The sequence below is a fragment of the Marmota flaviventris genome, chromosome 11 (assembly GCF_047511675.1).
Source record: "Marmota flaviventris isolate mMarFla1 chromosome 11, mMarFla1.hap1, whole genome shotgun sequence".
NCBI lineage: Eukaryota > Metazoa > Chordata > Mammalia > Rodentia > Sciuridae > Marmota > Marmota flaviventris.
In genome coordinates, this window is record NC_092508.1 from 105657613 (window position 1) to 105681645 (window position 24033).

General features: G+C 39.3%; 1 protein-coding gene across 1 annotated transcript in view; it reads left to right on the forward strand.

The window, feature by feature from the left end:
- The window catches only part of Ccdc93 (CCC complex scaffolding subunit CCDC93), an 81075-nt gene that overhangs the window by 19086 nt on the left and 37956 nt on the right, over positions 1-24033 (forward strand). The window contains exons 7-11 of the mRNA XM_027954023.2: positions 9464-9564; positions 15767-15803; positions 18439-18531; positions 18804-18854; positions 19691-19777. Coding sequence (XP_027809824.1) covers positions 9464-9564; positions 15767-15803; positions 18439-18531; positions 18804-18854; positions 19691-19777 — 369 coding nt within the window. The remainder of the gene's footprint in view (positions 1-9463; positions 9565-15766; positions 15804-18438; positions 18532-18803; positions 18855-19690; positions 19778-24033) is intronic.

Consider the following 24033-nt stretch of genomic DNA (forward strand, 5'->3'; position numbering starts at 1 on the left):
AAGGACTTAGGACCGGGAATTCCAGGACACCTGGGCAACACACCACAGCTCAAAACATTAAAAAAAAAAAAAAAAGTAGATAAATAAATATTAAAAAGGAAACATAGATATTAAGAAAAATGATACAGTGTCAAGAGTAATTTTCTTTCCTGGTTATGAAATCAGTGTACAATTTAGAACACTCTGGAAGTTCTTTTTAAGAAGATTGATAGATGCAGGGAGGGAAGAGATCAGCCTTAAACTTATAATACAGAAACAGCCACTTTAAATGCTTAGATGTATTTTTCCATGTTTTTAATTTGTACTTTTTAACTGAATTAGAATCATACTTTAAGATTGTAAATTTTTAGAAAGGAATATAGTAATCAGTTATCTAACCCAGAATGAAAAAGGCCAGTTCTAGCTATAGATTTTCATTGTAATGGAGACCTTCCTCCCCTATTTCTGTTTAGTAATGCCACTACATAGAATTTAAGGAGATAATGATAATGACAAATAATTAGTGCCCAAACATTATTCTGAATGTCTGTAACTCATCTTTCTCACAATAACCCTATAAAATTGTAGGGGTTTTTTGTTGTTGCTGTTGTTTTGTTTTGTTTTTGTTTGTAAATAATGAAACTGAAGCACAAAGAGGTTGTGTAAGTTGCTTAAGGTCACATGGTTGACCATGGAGCCAGGACCAAAACCCAGTCTCAAAACCATTCTGCTATGAGTTTCTAGATAAAATGCTATTGCAGCTGATTAGAAAACAGTATTAGAATAAAAGAAGATAGAAAACTGTTAAGAGTTTCTTGGAGTATAATTTGTATTGCTTAGTTTATTTCCTTTCTTATGTGTAAACTTAATGCTCAGTTGACTGGTAGTACATTTTTAGCACAAATGGTAAAGAGGTTTTATGGATTGGTCAGAGGTTGCATTCCCCTCTCCCCCATCTACTGAAAATACTTCTTACTTCAGAAGTTCTCTTCTTAGATTTCTTTCTTTTTTTCTTCTTCTTTTTTTTTTTTTTCGTACTAGAGATGGAACCCAGGGGTACTTTACCAATAAGCCACATCCCCAGTCCTTTTTTTATTTTGAGACAGGGTTTCACTAAGTTACTAAGTTGCATAGGATCTTGCTAAGTTGCCCAGGCTGGCCCCAAACTTGAGATCCTCCTGCCTTGGTATCCTGAGTCTTTGGAACTACAGGCATTTGCCACTGTGCAGTTTCACATTTCTGCAACCACTTCCTTGGCTGGCTTGAAATTAGAGTTCCAGGACTTTGCAGGATACTCCAGGGCTGTTGTGCACATCCTGGCCAGGATAAAGCACTGAATAGCTTTCAGTTTGTTATCATTATCCCCAAGAAAATCTCTTCCTCTGTTTAAGAAAGGAAACATGCCCTAGGTGACAGATGTGGCTCTTTGCAAGCTCTGGTTCTGAAGGGTGTTTACTTCTCCCAGCTGTTTCCCAGTTCTACCTTTCAGATACCTTATCAGTGGGTAAGGTGATGAATTACTGATGAATCTAGAATCCCAGGCTTAAATTGTGAGAAATTAAGGATTAAAATTTGGCCAGCTACACAGATACCTAGTTTCCACACCCAGCCTTTTAAAAAGCAGTGTCTATCTGCAATGTATTTATTGAGTGTCTAATATGTCTGGCATCTAATTAGGCCCTTACCATTCATCAGCATGCACAGAATTTTATTATTATGAATTCCATTTTATAAATCAGGAAATTGAAAGTTAGAAAGGCCAACAAATTCCCTGAGTAGCTTCAGAGTTAGGAACAGGCAGTCAGATTTGGATTTTATATCTGACTCCTGCACAACAGGTTGCTGGTGTTTCTCTCTTTTCCAACACATTCCTGGCACTAATTTTGCAGTAAGGTTGCTGACTTATTTCTGGGTCCCAGAGACTTAGGCATATCCAGAGTGGCTAACATTCCTTCTACCTCTTCAGTCCTTGGGGACTTTTTCCTATTACTTTTCCCATTTGCAGATGGGAGAATGGATGCTAAATTGTCCTAATTTTGTTTTTGTTTTGGGGGGTACCAGGGATTGAACTCAGGGACACTCAACCACTGAGCCACATCGCCAGCCCTTTTTTGTATTTTATTCAGAGACAGAGTCTCACTGAGTTGCTTAGAGCCTCGCTGTTGCTGAGGCTGGCTTTGAACTCATGATTCTCCTGCCTCGGCCTCCCAAGCCACTGGGATTACAGGTGTGCACCACTGCAACCAGCTTTTTTTTCGTTTATCAACATGATGCCATTGTGCCTCTACCAGCAGGCTTTTTACTTAAAAAAGTAAACTGGCTTCAACATAACTCCTTTTGAAAAATAAGTATTAAACGTTTAATATTGAGAATGTAGCTTATTCTTGCCTTTAGTTATCCTTGGAAAATTTTTCTAATCTTTTATTTTTGTCCTTAATTATGTAACCCATTCAATTTTGTTGACACATTAGTTTTTGTTTTAAAAGGTTGCTTTTCTTTAATACTAATGCTGTAATAATAATGAAATATGAGGAAATAAAGAAAAATACAAAGGTGAAATTATCCATGGTATTGTGATGTCATTGTCAGGGATAACCACTGATATTCTAAGTAGGAACTAGAATTAAGGATATCACTGTAGAGAATTAGAGATTATGAAAATATGACATTTCACTTTGTGTTCTGCTTTGTTGCTTGCTGATTTTGCACAATAATATGTTGAGGATTTCTTTCCATGCCAATATACATACCTCTGTAGCATTGTTATTGGGGGCAGATTATTCATTGTGTAGAACAAATTTATCTAGTTTTGCTTCTATCTTTTATTTACCCCTCTTGAGGTACTCTTTTTGTCTTGGCTTCATTTTGCATTATCATAGGGAATATCTCCGATACTCCTTTTTTTTTTTTTTTCCTATTTCCTGTTTACAAAATAGCTAGCTGCTTTATAGAATTCCTGTCCTCCTGGAGATGGTATTTTCAGAGGACCGAAGAAATGGAAACTCTGGCTTCCCCAGAATAGGCCTCTGCTTACCATCTTCCACTTTTTCATCATGATCATAATTATCATATTTATGTGTCTCAGTGTGCTGTTACACAGCTCACTTCCTCCTGTCCTGAAAGTATCTTGTGTTGCAGTGAGTGAGGTCTTTTACTTGCTCTTAAAGTAAAGCACACCCTAAGATTTTTACCCAAATGTGTATTTTGGTAATGTTTAAAAATTTGTGTGAGAATAGAAGGGATGGGGGGAAAAAGACTTTATAGAGCTTTCATTTTTTTGAACTTATTGGATCACCTGAAAGACCATTTAAAAAGTCATTTTCAATTCCTACTTCAGTGTTTTTTTCCAGAGGGAATGCTATAAAGAACACCTTTTCATCCAGCATGTAAAATGTGAATGTAACGCAAGTAAACTGATATAGTAATTTTTATTATTGATGATAATAATAATATACATCCATATATAGGTGAGAATATATGTCTTAACCCTTACCATGTTTCAGGTACTATTCAAAGTATTGATTAGTTAATCCTCACAACCCTACTTATACCTGGAAGACCACAGATGTTAAATAGTGTGCCCCAAATTGGGGAGTTAGTAATAGGTAAGGACTGAAGCACTAGTATTACTCTCTGTGTTCATTCAGTAATGTTAATTGAGCGCTACTGAATGCTAGAACACATTCTAGCGCTTGAAAGAGAAAAATCTGACCACTAGGTGGCAGTAGCATATTCCAGCTTTATTTGCACAATTCTGTAGGTTTGCTTGTAGGGCAGGGGAGTCCCTCAGTCCAAGGTACCATCCAGGGGCTTTTGGCACAGGAGCCAGTGATCCAGAAAGGGAATAAGATAAGGGAACTCCTATGGGGAATCCTCAAGAAGGCTCAAGTGGCCCGTGATGATGCTCAGCAGAATTCAGAGTGTCTCTGGGTCAGGGATCTCTGAAGGGCAGCAGCAGCATGGGATTTTTATAGCCCTGGGCCTTTTATCTATGTTTAGCAAATGCTAGCAATTTCGGGGGGTATAGTTCTGAAGGATATACAAAGTAGGTAGGCTTTAAGTAGCTAAAATTCTGCTTATTTGTGATATTTTAAAAACAATTTGTCGTGTAAGAATTTGAGTTTGTTGCTGGCCAGCTTTTGAATTAAGGGATTTCAGTTCACAGTAAAGAAATAAAAAGCCAGATCTGGTAGCACATGCCTGTAATCCCAGCAATTTGAGAGACTGAGACAGGAAGATTGCAAGTTGAGGCCAGGCTAGGCAACTTGGTGAGAAGCCGTCTGAAAATTATAAGAACTGGGGATGTTGTTCAGTAAGTGATCACTCCTGGATTCAATCCCCAGTATGGAAAAAAATAAAAGAAAAAAAATGGATAGAAGCTCGGGGACAAAATAGTAGCCATTTTTAATTTTCTTATAAAGCACACCTTATTCTTACCTGCCTAGTTACACTATTGTTATAGACTCAAGGAGCCTTGAGGTGGGATTTATACTGGATCCTAAAGAGTAGAAGATGCATTCCTGTGTCCGCTTTGCTTATGTAAAAGGGAACAAATAGATAGGAATAAGGTTGGGGACACAAAAATTGCCATCTATCCATCTCTCCTTTCCTTCACTCCATACCTGAGGCTTGTTTTGTTTGTTATTTTATTAATGTGCAGCAGGAAACATTTCATTTGTCCCAGTTACAGCTTTTTCCTTATAGAATCTTTAAGACTTTGCACCTGGTGGTGAAAGCAGGTGGGGAGGTAGGGTTTATTCACAGGCTCTGGGGCTGAGGAATGTCTGCTGGAGTTGAGCTTGGGCTGTGAGAATGAGTGGTTAGGTCCATGGAGGTGACTCAGGGAAATTCCATTTCCTGCTGAGTCGGGTATGGTCTGATCCACTGGAGCTTTTGAATGTAGAATGCCAGATTGGTAGTGGCTGCTTCACGGCCTGCTCTGTTATTTCAGTAAAGAAGTTGTCTGCCATAATTGCGAGGGCAGCGATGAGGGATTTGCTGCAGGCGCTGCTGTGGTGCTGTGCTGTTCTACTTCTCTGCCCTGCCATTCCGAGCAGTGGGCTCAGAGGCATCACTAATGACAGGTGAGACTGACTCATAACCAGATCTGCAAGTAGATCTGACTCTCAGTGCAAAAGTTAGAGAACTCTTTACAAAAGGGTCACCTTAATTTTTTACCCCCGTTTGTGTGTCCTTTATCTGCCAAGGCAAAATATCAGAACCCATGAAGGATGATCAGAGTTGGATTATAAAACATTTCATAGAATGTGTCTAGTCCCAATTCTAGTTTTATCCTGTTTCTATCACTTATTGCCTTGGTAACCATGGAGAAGTTATTTAACCTCTCTGCCTAAATTTTATCATCTGTAGACAGAACACAAGGATAACTACCCCATAGGTGTGAGGATCAAGTGGGCAGGACATTTATAGCAGTCTGCCCACGTGGCACTGGCCTACCATTAATAAATGATTGCCATTAACAATTAATAGCAAAACAAAAATAAGTTGATTCTATATAGTTTTGTTAAAAAAAAGAATAATCGTGTAAAGTATAGTATTTAAAAAATTAATCTCAGACTTTAAATTGACAGAATTATGTTAACAAGTTAGTATCTTTATAGGATTAAGAAATCATAACAAATGAGAGTCTGAGACTATCCTTCAAGAACTTTAGGTCTACCTTCATTTTATAGATAAGAAAATGGGTCTTTTGAGGGGAGCTGCTTTCCCCAACATCATAGGGCTGGTTACTGACAGAGATGGGATTCAACATCAGCATTCCTGAATCCTGTTGCTTTAAAGGGTAATTTAGCAGTAGTTCTTTATAGTTGGCCTGGAAACCTGAAAGTTCGGTTTTCAAAGTAAACCCTTGTATGATCCACATAGCAGCTTCAGATTGTATAATGAGTCTTGTGAGAGGGCCAGCTGCAATGGCTGGTGGGTGGCTTGAACCTCTACCAAGGGCAAGTTAGCGCAGCAAAAAAAAAACCTTTGCACTCACGCCTATAATCCCAGTGGCACAGGAGGCTGAGGCAGAAGGATCAAGGCCAGCCTCAGCAACAGTGAGCCCTGTCTTAGGGATGTAGCTCAGTGGTTAAGTGCCCCTGGGTTCAATCCCTTGTACCAAAAAAAAAAAAAAAAAAGAAAGAAAGAAAAGAAATTAGAAGCCAGTGTACCTAAGGCCTAATAATATCCTAGGCTGAACACTATCGTACATATCTTGGACAAATCATTTCCTCTCTGCTTCCTTAATACTAAAGTGAAAATAATAGTTTGTGTTCTGCCTCTCTCTCATGGTGTGGCTATAAAATACAAAATATGTATATGATGGTATATGTTTTAAAGTGTGAAGTCCATTCAGAAGCCAACATAGTTATTATTTGGCAGACTAAAAGGTCCTTTTAGCTGTTGGTTTCAGTATGCTATTGTTTTGGAGTCAGTTCTTTTTTGGAAGAATCCTATTTCCTGCCTTGGGTCATTGACTTTTTCAATGGTAACTAAGGAAGATAGCAGTTAAGCTCAATTATATAGCACTGGTATAATAGTAGAGCTCAGGGGAAATTAAATTATACACAGTAACTATGTCAAGTGGGTTCATTATATTTTTCATTTCACTATGTCTCTTTTATGTTATTTATAGCTTCCTATTCATGTAGACACCAGGCACACACTAGGGAATATTTGTGGCAGCAGTTTATGAGAACAGCCCTCCAGCATCATACCAGGCTCTGATTCTTTCCCTTTTCCATCAAATTGTTGAGATTATATAGTGTGTGTCATAGATTGCTTAAAATTTTTCATAATGGAAAGTAAAACAATGGTAGAGTTAACCAGAATTATCAAGGGGGACAAATTCTAAATGGAATAAAAATGTCATTATATGAAGAAACCTGATAGTAATGCTTGTGAGTTTTTCATGGATAAGCAACTAGATATCTTGCTGGCACAATAGCTGCTAGCTCACACCCAGTGCCCTGAGCTGATTTTAATGAGGTATTATTTGACTTACAGCTTAGCAGTCAAGAAGGACATCCATTTGGGGGTGAAGACCTACATTTATTGTCAACTATTATGTGCCATGAACTTTGTTTAAGATAGATACATATGTACATGTACACACATATATACTTGTACACATATGTACTTGTATGTGTATAAAACTTGAGAATGTATACCACACAAAACATGTCTATATTTACTTCTGTATTTATAACTAAGGCATACTCTAGACAGCTGTGGTGGCATGCACCTATATTCCCATCTACCTGGGAGGCTGAGGCAAAGGGATTGCCAAGTCCTGGAGTTTGGGCCAACCTGGGCAACATAATGAGCCTCTGTTGCAAAAATAAACAAAAATACACAATCTAATAAAGTCAGTGAAAGGGTATAATAATTTTAATGTTCCTATAAAATTTTTTGAGGATAAACCTCAAAATATTTGTTTAAAGATAAGTATCTCTGAAGGTTTGGGAGTACTCTCCTTTTCTGGTATTAGAGTCTAAAAGAATTGAAATCTCCTTTGCCATTTCAAATTTTTCATAGGACTTTGGGTTAACATATGTGCCTGTGATACATGAACTGATTTCCTATTCACTTGAAGGCTTGTCTTCAAGAATAAAAGACTTCAACAGAGAAAAACCTTGCTTCTCAATGCAAGACTCCATATTATAAAGGTGTCAGTTCTTCTCGATGTAATCTAAGTTTGGTGTGATTCTAATTAAAAACCAACAGTGTTTTTCATAATGTGTTGACAATCTGATACTGGAATTCTCTTGGAAGAGAATGTTAAGAATAGCCAGGAAATTTGAAAAATGAATAGTGGAGATAAAATAGAGAATCATAAAGCAAAAAGAATTAAAGAAATTCACTGTGTATGTAGGTGCCATTTCAAATCATAATATTAAATTAATAATGTTGGGATTTTTAATTTTTATTCAGAAAAAAGTCATTAGATTTATAACTTTCTATATATCAAAATGTTTTTGAATAGATTCAAAGGTTAAATGTAAATGTAAACTATAAATTTAAAAAGTAATATATAAGGTTTTGTTATTGTTTTTCTTTTCCTTTTAAAAGTCCCTAGAATAAGAAGATATAAAATCTGAGAACTATGAAGGAAATGATAACTAAAACTAACTATTAAAAATCTAAAATGTCATAGGACAAAGAACCACCAAATTGAAAGTTGATACTACTCAATATTTAAATGAAAATATATGCTACCTAAAGAAAAGTCAAAGGATTAATACTCAGATTATATAGTATGCTTACATATCAGTAAGAGAATGACAAGTTAATCAGTAGGGAAACAAGGATTTGAACAGGATAAAAGGCAGATTAAATTCCCAGCCTCACTAATGATTTGAGTAAGGCAAGTGAACACAATAAAATATATTTTACCCATAGGATGAGTGAAAATTGAAAGCTTAAATATTTGCTGTTGCCAAAAGCATATCATTTATGTATTGGTGGGCATATAAATCAGTACAGTCTTCTCCCATCCCTTTTTTTGGCTCAGTTTGATAGTGTAAACACTGTTCAAATCTGTGAGTTCATTTCTAAATTTCTATCCTACCGATATACTTCCACATCTGTGTAAGCATTATTTATAAGAACTTGGAAATTATCTGCCTGTACCTAAGTAAAGGGTTAAATAAACTAGGGGGCGTCTCTATTAAGGAATAGTACATGTAGTTTAAAATAATGAAATAGATTTATACATTGAGTTTATTTTCATGGCACTATCTCTGTTAAGCAAAACAATAAAAAATGTTAAAACAGTATCTTATATTCTAAAGGTGCAGAAGAATGTGTACCTATCAAACTTATAGTAGTACCTCTGGAGAGAGGCTGGATACTGTAGGGAAAAGAGAAGGTGATGAAGGACTTTTTAGAAGTTTCATCCTTCATACTATTTGAAACTCGTTTCAGGAATAGATCCATGTTATAAACTTATGCAACTCAAATAAATACAAAATGAAACAATGCTGGACTATTTTCTGAAGTTTTTGTCATATTAAATATGTCCTTTTTTTTTTACTCATGCTGCAGGGAAAAGACCATGGCTGTTTTTATGTCTGTAAATAATATAGAAGAGTACGCTGTGAACACTAACAGTGGTAACTCAAAACGTTAAAAGCAAAGGATCCTCTTCTGTTAATGAGCCTTTGTACCTCAAGGTAGTCTTTTCTATTTCTCAGCAATGAGGCATTCAGCGTAAATAAGTCATCTCACGTAGACAGAGGTCCATCCATGGCCTCTCACCCCAGCTCACAGGAGCCTTGCCTCTCTGTCTTCAGTAGAGCAGATTCCCTGAGGATAGCAGATTCCCTGAGGACAGCTGTCCTGAGTGCCCTGCAGCAGAACCGGGGACACTTCTGCCATGATGGGGAAAGACAATTCCTCCTGACTGACTGGAGGCATCTAGCAGCCAGGAAATCCTTCTCACCCCCCTCCCCATTGCTTTTCCGTCTCATTCACTTAGGATGTTTACAAGCCACGTCGGAAATACAAACGCCAACAGGGAGCAGAGGAGCTGCTTGATGAAGAGTCTCGAATCCATGCTACACTTTTGGAATATGGCAGGTAATGAACAGAACCCAGTCTAGATGTCTGTTTTGTAAAGCTGTTTAAGATAAAATCTAATTTAAATTCTTCGTTTGGATTAACTGGATTGCCTTCTACCTTACTGAATTTGCTGTTTTCAACCATGAGATCTCCAACATCAGGATCTTTTCTTTCTAGTGTTAAATTATCTAAGTTTCTAGTGGTAACCTTTTGGTTCTCTGTGGAAATGTGTGTGTGAGACTGTGTACTGGGCTCTGCCTTCTTTGGAGAGTTGATGAGTTTGCAGAGTCTGGTGCTAGTATGCCCTGCGTGCCCTTCCACGTATTAAAGTCTTAACATCAAACAGAAGAAATAGAAGCACTTTCAATAGTTGTATACTGTTTGCATAAAAATAAATAAATTTGTTTTCCTGTGAAGATTGTTCTGACTAGGAAAATGAAAACTTCAGAAGTGGTTTTGTTTCTTCCTAAAAATAGTTCTAGTTTTTAAAAATCGTTCTTAAAATAGAAGGGAGGCCAATAGAGGAGAAAGGATTGAGAGGGAGGGTGGTGGGAAGGACAAGGAGAAGAACTGAGAAATGAAATCTACCAAGTTATGCTGTGTCCATGTATACCACAATGCATCCTGCTTAGATAAATAAAATTATAATGTACTAATTAAAATAATAACATCAGCAAGATCAGTTGAGTAGAGCAAGTGAATGGGGAGGAGGAGGGGAGGGAAAGGGAAGGTACTGGGGAAGAAAATTGAGCAAATTGTTATGTACATATACTAATAATGTGGCATGATGAATCCATTATTATGTATAATCATGCACCAATAAAAATTAAATTTAAAATACTGTTTTATATGCTCAGTTCTTACTAAAAAAAAAAAAAAATGTAGATGTGCTTCTCTCCATTGAATGTTTTGGTTGACACTGGGTCTTAACTTTCATTTATGTCCTGTATTCTCTACTTAGGGTAACTGATCCATTGATGTGAGTATGTCTCCTTCCGTTCCCTTCCTTGTGCTGGGAGAGGTCGTTGTTTGCTGCTCTGCCTCACAACCCAGCCCTCGTTGGGTGGCTGGAACTAACTGCACTGTCACTAGCAACTCTGAGCAGACATCCAATGGCCTCCTCCTCTATGGCAGAATAAGTAGGAAGGAAATTGGTTTTAATTATTCAAGCTTTCCAAAGAAAGGCAGTCCCCCACGCCCTGCCCTGCTTTTTGTAGTATAAGGCCAAATCTTTCCCTCTGAAGGATAAAAACTGGTCTGTTTCAAAAAAAGGCGGATTTAGTTTTGGCCTTAAGCCAGGTGTGATGGCTGCCCTCACCTCACCAGTTGGTGCTGTGAATTAAGTGCCTATTTTGAGTCAGGCACCACCTATATCACATACATAACTTAGGAGTCCCAGTACAAGAGAAAATTGCAAGGCTCCTTCTTAAGAACTATTAATGATGATCAATTATTAATAATTTTAACATAGCAACAATAAACATATTTAGGACCCTTCTAAGCATATGGGTTCCATGCAAATGGATGGGTTGCATGCTGACGAAGACTACCCTGGGCCCCATGGTGGAATCTCAGTGGCCAAGGCCCAGCCCTAGAGTGGGCAGGGACTTCATTGCTCAGGGAGAGCCAAAACTGGAGATTCTCTATCTGTGGGTGTCACATACCCCAGAGCCAAGGAAGACCTGGAAGAATGTATTAAGCTTTGTTAGTTTATATTATTTATGCCTTCATTTTTTTCTACTTTTATGGAAAGTGAGATTTTTCTGGGAATGAAACGATATCAGAGTAAATTGCACACTTAGACCATGTTGATGGTATTTTTGTATCTTGCTCTGAAATTCTGAATTTCAAATGGGACCTTTTTGATGCAATGTAACTGTTGTCATTGTTACCATGTGAATTCAGAAGGTTTCACCCTTCCTGCACTGGATGGTGCAGTCTGAGCTCAGAATGTGGCTTGGCTCCCTGTAGGGAAGGGGACAAGGCACAAAGGTTCTTTATGACTTCCAAGTTCTGAGTGTGAAAAAGAGCAGAGTGTCTTCATCCTAGTCTTTGTTCCTGTTGGCAGAGTTGTGCTGACTTAAGTTCATTTCTGAGCCTAGGGTAGATGTTTGGTGAAGGGTTCAGGGGCTTGGTTTTTAGTATTGTTTTAGGAGATTGGTTATTTTATTGTTTTTGGCTTTTCTGGCAAGGAGAGGATGAGTTTGTGGTAAGCAGGGTAGTGAATACTTCAGACATTCTGAGAGTTTTTTTTAGCCCATTTGCTGCTTTGACAGCATTCAAAAAAAGCTAAAAATAAATAAATAAATAACTTTCCCAAAGTCACAGAACTATTAAGAGGCTGAACCTGGGACTCAAACTCAGGTGTCTTCAATTCTAAAAGCATATCATTTTCATAGTGTATAAGGATTGTTTGCGGCTCCAGGAAAAGAGTACTGTTAAGCTCATGGTTTTAGAAAGATAGGCCTTCTTTGTTGTTTGGTCTGAGACTGAACAAGAAGACAGTGGTTCTGAAAACCGGCAGACATTGGATGAAACTTCAGTGGGCCCTCCCTGGGAAGGCTCTCCTCTGCTTCCTGGCCATCAGACTCCAGGGCTTCTGTTCTATCCTCTCTACTGCTCGGAGCTCTTGCTCATGAAATGAGGATCATACAGCAATATATATGTCAAGAATTCTGAGCAGGTTCTTCTTTGTAAAAATCAGTCAGTGTTAGCTGCTAGCCACAGCCATCGTTTTCCTTTTCACTGTCAGCAGCAGCAGCTAGTTTTCAGTTCTCAAATGCCCTTAAATATGACCTTCAGGTTCAAAAGAGGTTCTGTCCTGAGCTCCAGGTCCCCTTGTCCTGTACTTTCCTTACCCCAACAGGATCCCTGTGTAGGGTGAAGTGTCACCCCTCTCTGCTTCCCCACTCAAGCTGGCTGGCTGTGCTGGCAGCTCCAGCCCCCTCTGCCCTCACTCCTGAACTCTGCATGTCCACAGCATGGTACCAGACTTGAGGAAGCCAATTCCCTCGTCTGTGGCCAGTGTTTCTGTTTTGCGCCTCATCTCATGTCTTGACAAGGGGAAACATATTTTGATTCCTAGAACCAAAAAATCTGAAAACAGTGTCACAGGTCACTGATCCTAGCCTCAGCCTCATAGGGCTCTTGGCTCTAAAGTCAGTATTTAGCTTCTTCCCTCTTTCCTGACTCTCATTTGTTCAAGTGAAGCTGGACTTTGAGCCTGGTCAACCATGTTAAATGCCTTAAGGACTGTCTATATGTGTTTGGGCATGTCTCTCTAAATGTTATGGTGTTAGAATAACAAAACTTATGGTTTCAGTTTTAGACTCAAATTGCAACCCTATAATATTTCAGTTTTATTATTGGTCCAATCAACTTTGCAGGGCTAACACCTAGCCATGTTGTTTTATGTGCTGAATATTTGACATTCAAATGAATTTTGTAGCACAACTATTACAATTCTGGAGTTAACTGATTCTATTGTATCAGAGTCTTGATTTTGAGTTGCCTTAAAGTTATTCTTTACTTAAGAAATGAAATATGAAGCTTGTCTCCCAAAATGTGTCTGTTCTCTATTATGACAGAGCCTATGACATGCTCCTAGAAGGTATTAAGTAAGTTACTATTGAATAAATAAAGAACAGTTCATAACCCTTAGTATATATGGCTTATTTTATGCCCCTGTTTTGTATCAAATAATTAGATGTTTATCTTAATTTGACCTTGGGCAGTTATTCTGAAAGATTAGTTTGTTTTCTGAAAATGTAATGTCCAGTATAATAGTCACTAGCCATATGTTAGTAATAAAATGTGACTAGCCTAGTAAAATGTTCAAATCTGTAGAGACAGAGGAGTGGATTAGTGGTAGCAAGGGCCTGAGGAGAGGTGGGAATTGGGACTAACTGCTAATAGGTACAGGGTTTCTTTTTGGAATGAAGGAATTGTTTTGGATTTAGATGGTGGTGATGGTTGCACAATAGCACATACACACACACACACACACACACACACACACCCAAAAAAAAACAAAAACCCACTAAGTATATACTTTAAAATGGCAGATTTTCTATTTTATGATTGATTATTCTTCAGTTTTTTCAATGTAAACAATATAGTGAATGAAATAAATTCCCTGTCCTCCAGGAACTCAGCAGGCAGGCCTGGAGGATTATACATAATAAATAATTATTGTACATTGCATGATGAGTGAATTCTGGGTCTAAATTCAGGATCATGCAGCTGGGAGTCTAACCTAGTTTATGGGGTCAGAGGAACTTTCCTGCAGCCAATGTTGAAGGAGGAGTCGATGCAATTTAGTTGTTTATTTTTTCTTTGGGAAATCCCTAAAGTCCCTGAGCCTTGGATAAGGGCTGTCTGCCTTTGAGCATGTCTTCTGTCCTGAGGTTCTCCACAAACTATAGCCCTGGAAAACATGAAATGTTCTAGATGCCAAGACCCTTTTAGGAGTGGGGAACCTTGGTAAGACCCAGTGTTGTTCTTAATTGTCCCCAATTGAGAACAGTGTGCTGACGCTAGTTTCAGCAGAAGTGCTTCATTAATCACAGGGAGTGATGGAGACTCAGCCAAGATCAGTTCCCAAGCCTCACATTAGAGCTGGGCCAAGGATGCTCCCTCTACCTCCATGATTAGGAAGCTAACTAGCAGTCTGGGGAACTAGGAGGCTGGTGCTCCAGCTGCTTCTGCCAGACTCAAGAAACTCTGCAAAACCAGGAAGCCATTTTGACAGATGCTAGCCCCAGAACCAGGTTGCTTCTAATGTGATCCATGCCAGCACAGTGGGTTCTCTTCATCTTCCTTCTCTCCTCATTTAACTGTTCCACATTCTTCTGCTTGGTGTGACCTGCATAGCACGTAGAACCCTAGGTATCAGGGAGTATTTAAAATAGTGTTTTGTTTTCCAGCCTTTCCTATACAGGAAGATGCAATTGATATTGATGAGCCAATTTAAAAAGTTTGCCACAGAGCCCTTTACAGAATTTATGTGGAGATCCAAAGTTTAACCTTAGGTGTTATCTGCTCTACTTTCAGCCTATAGATGTATACCTAATGGATAGAAGTGACTCTTTGGCCTTTGGTTGTAAGGACAATCTATTATAAGGCTAGATGATATTTATGGCATGATGGGCACTTTGGAGAGGAAGTGGCTTTAGAGCTGAAGGGCAAGGGTAGATAGGGAAATGGGAGAGAAGAGAACATCTCAGTGTGTGTAGAACCCTCTGTTCAGGCAGTAGATGAAGCATGAACATGTCAGACATGCTTCTAGACATGAGGCTAAGCAGTTGTTAGGCGGGATCGTGGAGGAAGAGGTGCAATGAGGCTGCTAAGGAGGTCCCATTTCCTCCAGAGGGAAGAGGCCTTCCCTTAACAAATGTGGATCAGACCCAGGCAGGGTTAGATAAGGAATGGACCAGAAAAGTGGGAGGTGGTGAGCCTGCAGTCCCCAAACCAGTAGAGGCAGCACACTGACCCAACAGGTGATGCATGGCATGAGCAGGGGCAGAGAAAAGGCCTTACTTTGTTTTTCTTAAACAATTGCATGTAATAATTTCCTTACAAATTATTTGAAATATGTGAGGTGGAGTGTTTTGCATTATGCTTTTTGTTTAAGGTAGAATAGCTCTTGCATTGTTGCTTTTATTTTTTAGAGCACAGATTAATTTGAACCAAAAATATGAACTAATTTATACTGAAGTGTGTTTGTCTCTTGTCTCTTTTTAAATTTAAGTTTGCATGGTATGAATACACATTATTGACATCATGCTTACGTTATGTTTGAGAATAAAAAATGTGCTGGACTCAGTTATTAAAGCAATTAGAGAGCATATTTGACTTGGACAAACATTCACATTTGTAGGCCTAACAGATATTTTTAAGGCTTTTAACTTACACTGTGACTCCTGAAATGCAGTTCCTGATTCAAAGTGTAATGACTGCACTTAAGGAAATATTGTACTCTCTTCCATCAGAGAGTTCCCATTTATACTATTTGTGTAGTAAATGAAGGGCTGGTCCTTAATTAAAGAAGTTGTGGAATATGTTTCTGGATAAGGCACTTCAAGTATTTTCTCCAGTCACCACTTGGCCTAAACACTCTTTGGTGCTTTCAATATAAAAATCCAACCAAGATGCATTTGTTGGAATTTATTGTGATTTTTTAAAATAGTAATTGAAACTCCCTCTTTTTTGTGGCCTGCAGGAGATATGGATTTAGCCGCCAGAGCAAAACAGAGAAGGTAAGAAAAGATAATGGGAGAGAATACTTGAGAGACGGAAGCAAACCCCCACCCTTTGGCCTCTCTGTGACATTCTGACACTTTATAGCCTGGGTAGCAACTCCCTGGGAGGCCCAGGAAGAGTGGGGGATGGCAGGGCTGCATCTGACCAGGCACTGGTCCCTGGGCAAGCTGGGGCATCAAGGATGTGCCAGCTGCCTTTGGCCTCTCCATTTCTGTCCTGGCATTTCTATTCTGTAGGCTCTGCAGACCTGGGAGCCGAGTTAGCAGTCTCACCTTGGATCTGCAGGTGAAGGGTGATCAAAATCATGGCCCCAGGGTCTATCAAGTGGGCTCTAAATGTGTGAAGATGAAATCCTCTTCCAGGGCACCCAGAGCAGTCTTCATCTGAGGGCCTCTAGACAGGTCTGAACAGGGCATAGTGGTGCGATGGCGTACAACTGTAAATTACAGGCCTGCCTTCCACCAAGGCAGCCAAGTATGAAAGAGCCAGTAAGTCAGCATGGGGTCTTAAACTTCACAAAGGAGTCAAATTAATTTTTTTTTCTGTGTGTTTAATGATCCTTAATTGTCAGCAGCAGGACAGGCACATAAATCTCATAGTTACAAACCCTTACTGTGTTCCAGGCCCTCTGTTTAGGGCTATGCATATGTTTTTTAATCTATTCTCCTGAACAGCTCTATGAGGAGGGTACTTATTTCTGTTTCTTAGGTTTGAAAGTTGATGCTCAGTGAGGCTCTGTGATTTGTTCACGGTCACACAACCCTAAAGTGCCATGATAAGAATCTGAAACCAGATCTGTAGGTTGATACCTATAGACATCAAAGCCTGTACTTGTAACTACTGCCTTGTGAATAATAAAGTACCCACTGAAATGTTTGGCGGTGATCTTGCAGCTTGAGATTAATGAACTCTTTCCTCATTTTTCAACCAACCTCAGATTTGCTTGACTGGGGCATGCTGCATCCTGCCACCTTTCCACTTGTCCAGCTCCCCAAGCCTCTCCCACCTCCCTCTACTTCCTGGGCTGATTGTCTCATCATTGGTGCATTTATGTGACCAGGATCATATGTTCTAAAGCTAGACTGGCTGACTAGCTCCTTCACTTCACTGTGTGACTTTGGATAATTTACACAATCATTGTACCTTACCTTCATTCATAGTATCTATAAAACAGGGCTATCGGTGAACCTACCTCACAGCGTTGTCATGAAGATTAAAATCTAAAGTACTTAGAATGATCCAACACACAGTAAACATTTAAACGTATTAGCTGTAATTACTTTTAGTAGCAGTTCGTTGGCAATTAGTTATACACTGATTGCTATCTTCATTTTGCTGTTCTCATTTTTTTCCATGTTTGTATTTTCACTCAAATAATCATTTCTTGCAGAGCAGGGTATTTTCTGGGCTTGAGTTGTGTATCATTTATCATCTGATATGTAATAAGGGTTTGATGTGTACATTTAATTTGTTGTGTAATTTTAAGTTTGAAAAGAATTCTGGGTATATGAATGTCTTAAGAATTTGGGCAATTTGGTTAAAACTGGGAAAATCACAAGGTACCCATGAATTCGTATTCACATTGTGCTTGTCTTGTTATTCTTATACCATATAGCACATTTAAATTTGAGGTCATGTCCCTGTAGTTGTGTCCAAGCAGGAACACACAGTGAGAACACATGGTAGAGTTGTTTTAGCAAAGCATCTAGAGTTAGAATAGTGTGAGAAGGGCATCTGAGACCAATCCCCATTTTCAACCCCGGGTGATACTGATACCCAAAGATCAGCAGTAAACCTGAGGTCATCCAGGTGGTAGAGGAGGACAGGTAATCCAGGCTGTCTTGAGTGTGTGTGACACATAAAGAGCTGAGATTGGTTCCAGAGCATTCAGTGTGATCAAGAGATGAAGTAGTTTGGAATTTTGTCCTTCAGTCCAGTGATTTTCAAACTTTTTTGATTACCCTCAGCAATTTTTTTCTTTCTTTGCAGAAGGGGATCAAACCAAGGGCCTGGCATGTGCTGGGCAAGTGCTCTAACACTTAGATATAACCCCAATTTCAAATTTTTTTCATTGTGATTCATTACACATACCTCCCCCCAAACTACTGCTTAGTGAAACATCACTTTTCTTTTGTATAATTTTTATATAATATTAAAATTTTTTAAATATAATTTTATGTAACTTTACTTTTTAGGTTATTTTTATATAATTTTTATATAATTTATATGGATGATAGTCATACCTATTAAATGGCTTCATGTCCTATCAATGGATCTCAACTGGCAGTTTGAAAAAACACTGCATGAGCAGTGATCTGCCCTTGAATCTACAACAGGATAAAATCCCATCAGAGCCTAAGGACAAGTCTGACAAGCATGTGGCCTAATGCTCATTTAAGCAGTTCAGAAATGGAGACAGATATCAGCCAGGCCCTGAATCATGACTTGCCTGCTCCGTAGATCAAATGCAAGCTTAGGCTTCTGGATTATCCGTTTGCTTTTAGAGGCTGGTTCAGCTCAGCAGGGGTGTGTGTGTGTGTGTGTGTGTGTTTTCCACATGCCTCTTTACACTGTTGTCCTTTCTGAATTTCCAACTCTGATGTTCAGCTGTTGTCACAACTTCCTTTTTAGGCTGAGGACAAGAAAACAACACTTCCTGCAGGGCTGTCAGCAACAGAAAAGGCAGATGCCCACGAGGAAGAGGAGCTTCAAGTGGCTGAAGAGGTGTGGGGCTCAAGTCAGTCTTCTGAGTTTCCTGAGGAGAGATTATAGTCCCATCCCCAGCTTTCCCAAATGGCTAGTGCCTTCCATAGCCAGCTATTAGGAGCCACCACCCTCACCTGCCAGTTCCCTCTCATCGCCCATCATGTGGCTCACCTCACCACCCAGTCAAGGAATCAACTTGTGGAATTTCACCACAGAGACCTGTGTAGACATTCGCTTCAGTTTTACGAGATCATAACCACTCACTGCTGCTCCTTCCATTCCTCTTTCAGCAGCGTATTCAGTCACTGATGACCAAGATGACCGCCATGGCAAATGAGGAGGTGAGGCCAGTGGCCATGGGGGTGGACATGGAGGCTGGGACTTGGCACTACCCCTCACTGCTCTAGGGGACCTCCTCCCTAGAAGACTTTCTTCAGAGCCTTTCCTGTTCCTCAGGTCCTTCCTTTGGGAACCTTTTAATAATGCATAGTGTTGTCTTTCCCGGGGACCTCTAGGAGGGAGACTTGAAGGACCTGTGTGAGAGTGTAACATCCCTGGTGGACGGGTCTTCTGCAGAAGAGCTAGCCTTAACCCTGCCTCCCCTAACTGTGGGTTCTACCGCATGTGAAGGGGCCCCTGTCTTCTGTTTCATTTCACTACCATCTAGATAGAAGATGGAATCCTGAGTTTATAGTTGGTCTTCCCAGAGTGCAAGGCCCATCCAGAAGGTTCAGCCAAGTGCCTGGAAGGTTCATTTCTTTTGAGGCCAGAAAAGGCCTATGACAATAAAGAGAGATTATAAATTCCTTTCTTCCCCCATTTGTTTTTCTCTTTTCCTTGAGTTCTAGACCCACTAAGTCCCTTGCAGGCTCAGTTTAGTGACTCTCTAAAGGTCAGAGCATGGGGCATGGAGGATGAGGAGTGGTTTTCCAGTGGTATCTGGGACTGGAGGAATAGCTAGCCCAGCCAGCTGAGTGACTTAGGATGGGAAGAGGTTACTTTGACATTTTTTCTGAGGCTGCTTTCTTGCTTCCTGTCAGTGTATAAGTGAACAAAAGCCAAATTATGTTTTCTCCTGGGAATGTTGTCTGTTTTGCAATAGTACTCAGTGTTCAGGTTTTCCAGTTCAGTGGAAAAACAAGGCTCAGCCTTCAGAACATGCCATATGTGATTGCAGAATCGTCTCACTGCAAGCTCCGTGGGTCAGATCGTGGGCCTCTGTTCCGCAGAGATCAAGCAGATTGTGTCTGAGTATGCAGAGAAGGTAGGTGGGTGCCCCCCTGGATTCTGTGCCTCAGGTAATGCCCCAGGGGTTTGTTCCTCACTTCCCTATCTCCTTCTCCCTACAGTGATGGGGGTCTGGTTGTAATTCCTCACAGGTTTGTCAAAAATATAGACACCAGGCTTTATCACACATAGCCATCAGCATTTGCCCATCAGCTAAATTAATTTTGTTCTGCAGTGTCCGTTTTTCTGTAAGTATTAAGAGAAAATATGTCTCTTACAGCAGTTATCACATTTGATACATCGTTGCCTGAGGTAAGGCACACACATTTTTCCTTCCTCGTCAGGCTTCTTATAACTTGAGCTGGATTTGGCGATTGGGCTGAGGAATGAAGCTTTTTACTACTTAGGAGATAAGCCCCATAACTCAGCCAAGCCCAAGGCAAAATTTTTTGTTCTGCTTTATTAAAAGAGTATAGAATGAACAAAAGCCTGAAAGTCATATTTCAGCATTAGCTTTTTTTTTTCCCTAAGAAAAGGCAGGAGAACCTTGAATATTTCAGGGAGGTGGTGATTAATCATTTTGCACATAACTGATTCTGGCCTGGCTGAGATGTAGTATCAGTATGGTCAGATTTACAGGGCATTGTTTCACATCCTTCCTTCCTCAGCCACACTCAGTCTGCTGTCTTCAAATGTTGATGTCTGTTGAAGTGTTTAGCTTTGTTCTCCTTGTTCAAAGCTTAGACAACAAAGTAGTTCTACCTCTGCCTTCTGTGCAGTGGTGACCTTGCTAAGTTATTGCACAAGTTGTATAGTCACCCATGACTTAGGGGTATGATCTGCCTTAAACATAGCAAGCAGTCATGTCCCACCAAGAGAGGGGGCTTCTGAGCAAGACTGAATAGGACTGGTTTGAACTCAGGGGCTGGAGTTTCATTCCCCATCCCCCAGGTAAATGCTTTTAACATGAGCTTTTTAATTGAACTCTCAAGAGACTCCAGTCTCCTTTCTTTCCATGTGCCATCTAGAAAGGATGAAATTGATCAGTGTCATCTGAGAGTTGATCAGAAAAGGATTTTGGTTGTTCTAAAAATACAAGTAAACTCAAAAGACTTGAAGATGTAGTTACAGAAAGAGTGATTAAATCACTGCCCCAAGAAGAAAGTGCCTTAGTCTACTGTCGGCACACATACGTGAAATGGCAAGACCGGAGTCTGTGCCACTGGCTACATGAGTCTGTACACAGGATGTTGTGAATTCAGTTTCTTTAGGGAAAAAGGGCAACTGGACCAGGCACCCATGGCTGTTTCTTCAGGGACTTTGATTGTGTCTCCAGACTTGTTGACTGCACAGATAGGAGCTGCATTTATACTAACAGGAGAGTAGTCAGGCATACCTTCAACCAAAGGAGGTCCAAATCTCCTCCCTAGCACTGTCCCCAGTAGGAGGCGGAAGCTTACCTACATTCCCCAGGCAGCTCACCTCTTGAACTTTCTCTTTCTCACTCCTGAGCAGATCTGTGCTGCATTCTGGTATCAGTCTTGTACTATTCCCTTCCATCACTTCATTCTCCTAGAACAAAGTGAACTTTGGAACAGAAGGAAATGCCACATCTCTTTTTCCAAGGACATGGGCTTTGAAGAAAGTCAAGCACTCATGGGTTGATTGTCTCTGTTTTCATTGAGTAGATCGTGTAGTACTAAAGTTGACAGTTTTAAAAGTTAAATTGCCTTTAATACTATTCCCATGTCACAGTAATTTTACATTTGAATGTTATCTAGTAGTTTTTGCCCCCAGATATTCATAGCTGTGCATGATTGCAAGCTACATTTATGTCTGAAAGAGGTAGGAGAGGCCTGTGGTTAGAAGTAGCATGTGGAATCATATCTTAGTTCCTATCTGTCTTCCACTTTTCATTATTGTAGTCTTAGCCAATTATTTAACTACTCTTTGCCCTATAAAATTTCTGCAAAATAGAAATATTATTTTTCTGCCTGGTATTGTGCAGATTAAATGAGCTGTGACCAGAATACTTCAAACAGTACCTGGCACATTATAGCTCTTTAGCTGTTGGCCTTTTATAGTCTGGGTGGGTGGGTTGGTTGATTGGTTGGCTGGCTGGTTTTGCATCACTTCTGAAACATTTCACATGTTTCTATCATGTTTATTTTGATACTCATATGATCATACAACACAATTCACTAAACATTTTCCTAACATTAGATTATTTTTATATTCTTGAGCCAGTCCCATTTATTTAAAGATGCATATGCAATGCTAAAATCAGGCACATCAAATCACACATCACATATGAATAACAAAAAGACGTACATGCTGGCAAGTTCATAAGTGAATTCAGCAAAGTAAATTTTAAAAATCAGTTTGGGACCAAAGGCACATATCACCAAATAAACAAGTAGTAGAGTTTGGTTATTTGGAAAAATTATGAATATGCATAAGGGTGTTGACCCATTAGTTTTATTTCTATGATATCTAGTTGGTATAATTCTTTTTTGATTTCTTTTTATTTATATATGACAGCGGAATGCATTACAATTCTTATTATACATGTAGAGCACAATTTTTCATATCTCTGGTTGTATATTCACATCAATTCATGTCTTCAATCATGTACTTTGGATAATAATGATCATCACATTCTCAGCACTATCATTAGATTTTGAAAGTTGTTTCTAGTTGTTTGCCTTTAGGTAATATTATAAAGTCTGAGCCAAAAATTTTTGCTGAAAGATTTTCTGGGACTTAGATGGTTGGGTTATGGCTCCTCCTCTGCTGCATTAAAAGTTTGTGACAAGATAAAGTACTGTCCTAAAGGGGCTTTACAGCATACCCCACAGCATTCCCAACTTTGATGTCTATCTAACTTGCTACACATGGACTGTTTGGACCACTGAAGATGGAAGAATTTTTTTGTAGTTGTAGATGGACAGCATACCTTTATTTATTTTTATGTGGTGCCGAGAATCAAACCCAGTGCCTCAGTGGAAAGTATTCTGCCACTGAGCTATAGCCCCAGCCCTTAATTTTTATCTTTTTTGTTGTTTTTCATTACATTCAAGAAATTTGTATATAAACTAGGTAATCTTTTCTTTTGTTATTGTTCCCAAATGAGAAATTCATTGCTTTTCCATAGATGTGATAAAATAGTCCATTACCTTTCAGCTAATCATTTAAAAGTTATTTAATTCTTTAATTTGTAGAGTTTGTTTAGTCTGAAGTGTGGATCCATCTCAGTTTTGTTATTCCTATCCACTTATACAGTTTGTCAAATAATATCCTTGTATTCATTTTGAAACACTTAACTTTATTCCATTTTTGTAGATGGACTCTTTATTGTTTTATTGGCTTATTCTTCTGTTTTCATACAAGTTCTGTGATAAAGTCACGTTTGGCATTTTTCTTGTTGCTTAACTCATTTTTTTGCTTGTTACTGTTTTGTCAGTGCCTCTATCCAAAGACTAGTTGCCTTCAATTAGGAACACACCTGGGGTTGAACAGGTGGGTTTATTGCCGAATATGGTAAGGTAGTGCATATACTAATGGTATTGTGGGGGCTCCTCAGTAAGACGGTATTTTAAAAGCTTTAGTGTAGGATTTGGATTTGTGTTGGTTGGTTTGGGGGAGGCTTCAAGGAAATGGAGCTTTGTTCTATGTTGGATTCTATACAGTTGCATTTGTGAGTATGCATCTTAATCTTATCTGTAAGACATGAGAGGAATGAATCCACCTTAGTACTTAGTCTGCCACCTAGGACATCCTTAGCAAGTATCTCCATAAGAGTGGATCTTACAACATTTTTTAGATCTAGAGGCACAGATCTGTTTTGCAGAAACAGAATCTACCATGAGTACCTTCTCTGTGCAGGTATAATTTATAATAATGTATATAAAGGATGTTTTTGTCATTTGGACCATTTTTGTGTTTTTGTCCATGTTTAGATGTGATTACAGAAGGTCTTGTTTCTGCCTGATTCTTGCTGGCAGTCATGAAGTGGCCTGGTTTGGTGTTGGTGTTCTTTGAAATTACTTATATTTAATATCAGAGCCTGAGTGCAAGTGCAGGCCAGCTTCCAGCAGCATGAGGCCTGCTCATGGTACCAGGCTAGCTCTCAGATGTCAGAGCTGCTTTATCATTCCCAGGTAGATTTTCTATTGCTGCATACCGGTATAACCACAAATGTAGTAACTAAAACATCTCTCACATTTATCATCTCACAGTTTCAGTGGGTCAACACTTGGCCACAGCTTGCTAGGGTCCTCTATTTTACACTCA